Source organism: Cryptomeria japonica, chromosome 10 (genome assembly GCF_030272615.1).
Source record: "Cryptomeria japonica chromosome 10, Sugi_1.0, whole genome shotgun sequence".
Taxonomy (NCBI): Eukaryota; Viridiplantae; Streptophyta; class Pinopsida; order Cupressales; family Cupressaceae; genus Cryptomeria; species Cryptomeria japonica.
In genome coordinates this window covers 324101583-324103256 of record NC_081414.1, presented here as the reverse complement: position 1 = coordinate 324103256, position 1674 = coordinate 324101583, and the positions used below count along the sequence as shown (strand labels likewise).

General features: G+C 35.9%; 1 protein-coding gene across 1 annotated transcript; it reads left to right on the top strand.

Moving 5' to 3' along the window:
* The first annotated feature begins 347 nt into the window (after positions 1 to 347).
* LOC131076151 (feruloyl CoA ortho-hydroxylase F6H1-3) lies at positions 348 to 1159 on the top strand. Its single transcript, XM_058013213.1, has 2 exons — positions 348 to 797; positions 908 to 1159. The coding sequence occupies exons 1-2, from the start codon at positions 603 to 605 to the stop codon at positions 1157 to 1159; spliced, it is 447 nt and encodes a 148-aa protein (XP_057869196.1). The 5' UTR covers positions 348 to 602.
* The last annotated feature ends 515 nt before the right edge of the window (positions 1160 to 1674 follow it).

Sequence of the window (1674 nt, the reverse complement as noted above, 5' to 3'; positions counted from 1 at the left end):
TATGACAACATATTTTGTGGAAAAAGCAAGTGGACCATTCACATGTTTTACATATTTTTTCAACGGTTAATGCACTACTCCAACGATTTTCATAATGAATGACTTTTCACATTAATTCTCCTTTTCTTCCATGCTTTAATTGAACATATCTATCCACATCCTAATTCTCCTTGTCTTCCATGTTTTAATTTTAGGGTTAGCTTTTCCACATAGTTTCATATTTTTATCACAATAAACATTTTTTGAATTTTCTTGAGTACTGGCGTAAGAAAACGCAATAAATAGGCCAAAATGTTTACCAATATCCTTTCACATTTTATGAAAATAACTATTAGTTTGATAAATTATCACACAATGTATCCAAATGTAAAACTATTTTTATTTTGATAAAACTCTTTCCAGTATGTCTAGTTATAATCTCTTAAGCTTGCTTCTGTGTTTCAACTGCTGAACAACAGCGTTTTAACTTTATAGGAAAGCAAGTGTAAATTTCTGTACCCAAATTCATAGGGTGGTAAGGAAGCTTTGTGGTGCAATTTCACAGAGCCTTGGGCTCCCAGAGAACTACATTGAACAAGAATATACAGACAAACTCGCAGATTATGGTGTGCAACTACTATCCGAAATGTCCAGAGCCTGAGTGCACTCTTGGTGTAGGGAGTCACACAGACCCAGGTTGGATAACAGCATTGATGCAGGATGACGTCACAGGTTTACAGGTCCTCCATGAAGACCGCTGGGTCACAGTCAAGCCTATTCCCCATGCACTTGTCATCAATCCGGGTGATGTACTACAGGTAAAATGGTTTCTTTATTGGTGTTCTTAACATACATAATCATAAGAAAAGTAATAAGGGTTTGTTTTGTGTGTCTGAATATTGTTTGTTCGTTATAAACTCTTAAACAGATACTAAGCAATGGGAAATACAAGAGCGCAGAGCACAGGGCGACCGTTAGTGGAAGCAGCGATCGGATTTCTGTTGGGACAACGTATGGTCCATCTCTCAACACCATTATCCGTCCTGCGCCTGAATTACTACTTAAGGGTTGCAAGCCTGTTTATAGAGAAATAGTTTATAAAGAATACATGGAGATGATTCTCAGCGGGTCACTTGAAGACAAATGTTTGTTGGATTTCCATCGCTTGGAAATACATTGAAATGACAGCTGAGAGATCGATTGGGTGCATATATATGGTATAAGTTTGTTGAACGTGCATATATATGGTGCATATATATTGGGTGCATATATGGTATAAGTTTGTTGAACGTCATAGTATTCAGTTGTGTGTAAGCTGCATGACAACTAGAAATCTGATTTCAATTATCTCCTATTAATAGGGGCTAGGGACGAAACGATCCTGTGTTAGGATTACTCCGACTTAACTTATGCCTAATAATTGTCAGGTGTTCAACCAAATGTTTGATTGTATGCTCAACATTCTGATTTATGGTGAGTAAAATTATATAATATTTGGTGTGTAAGAATGTTTATAACATGTAAAGAGATTGCTTGATTCTCTCACGATTAGTAGAAAACCAAATTCTCTCAACGATAGGGTTTAAATGGGCGCTTTAATTTGTTCCATTCATATGCTTTTCAATATGGGTCTTTCATTTGTGGAGAAATTTTCATGTTGATGTAGCATGTTTAAGGGTTTGGTTTTATTTATTT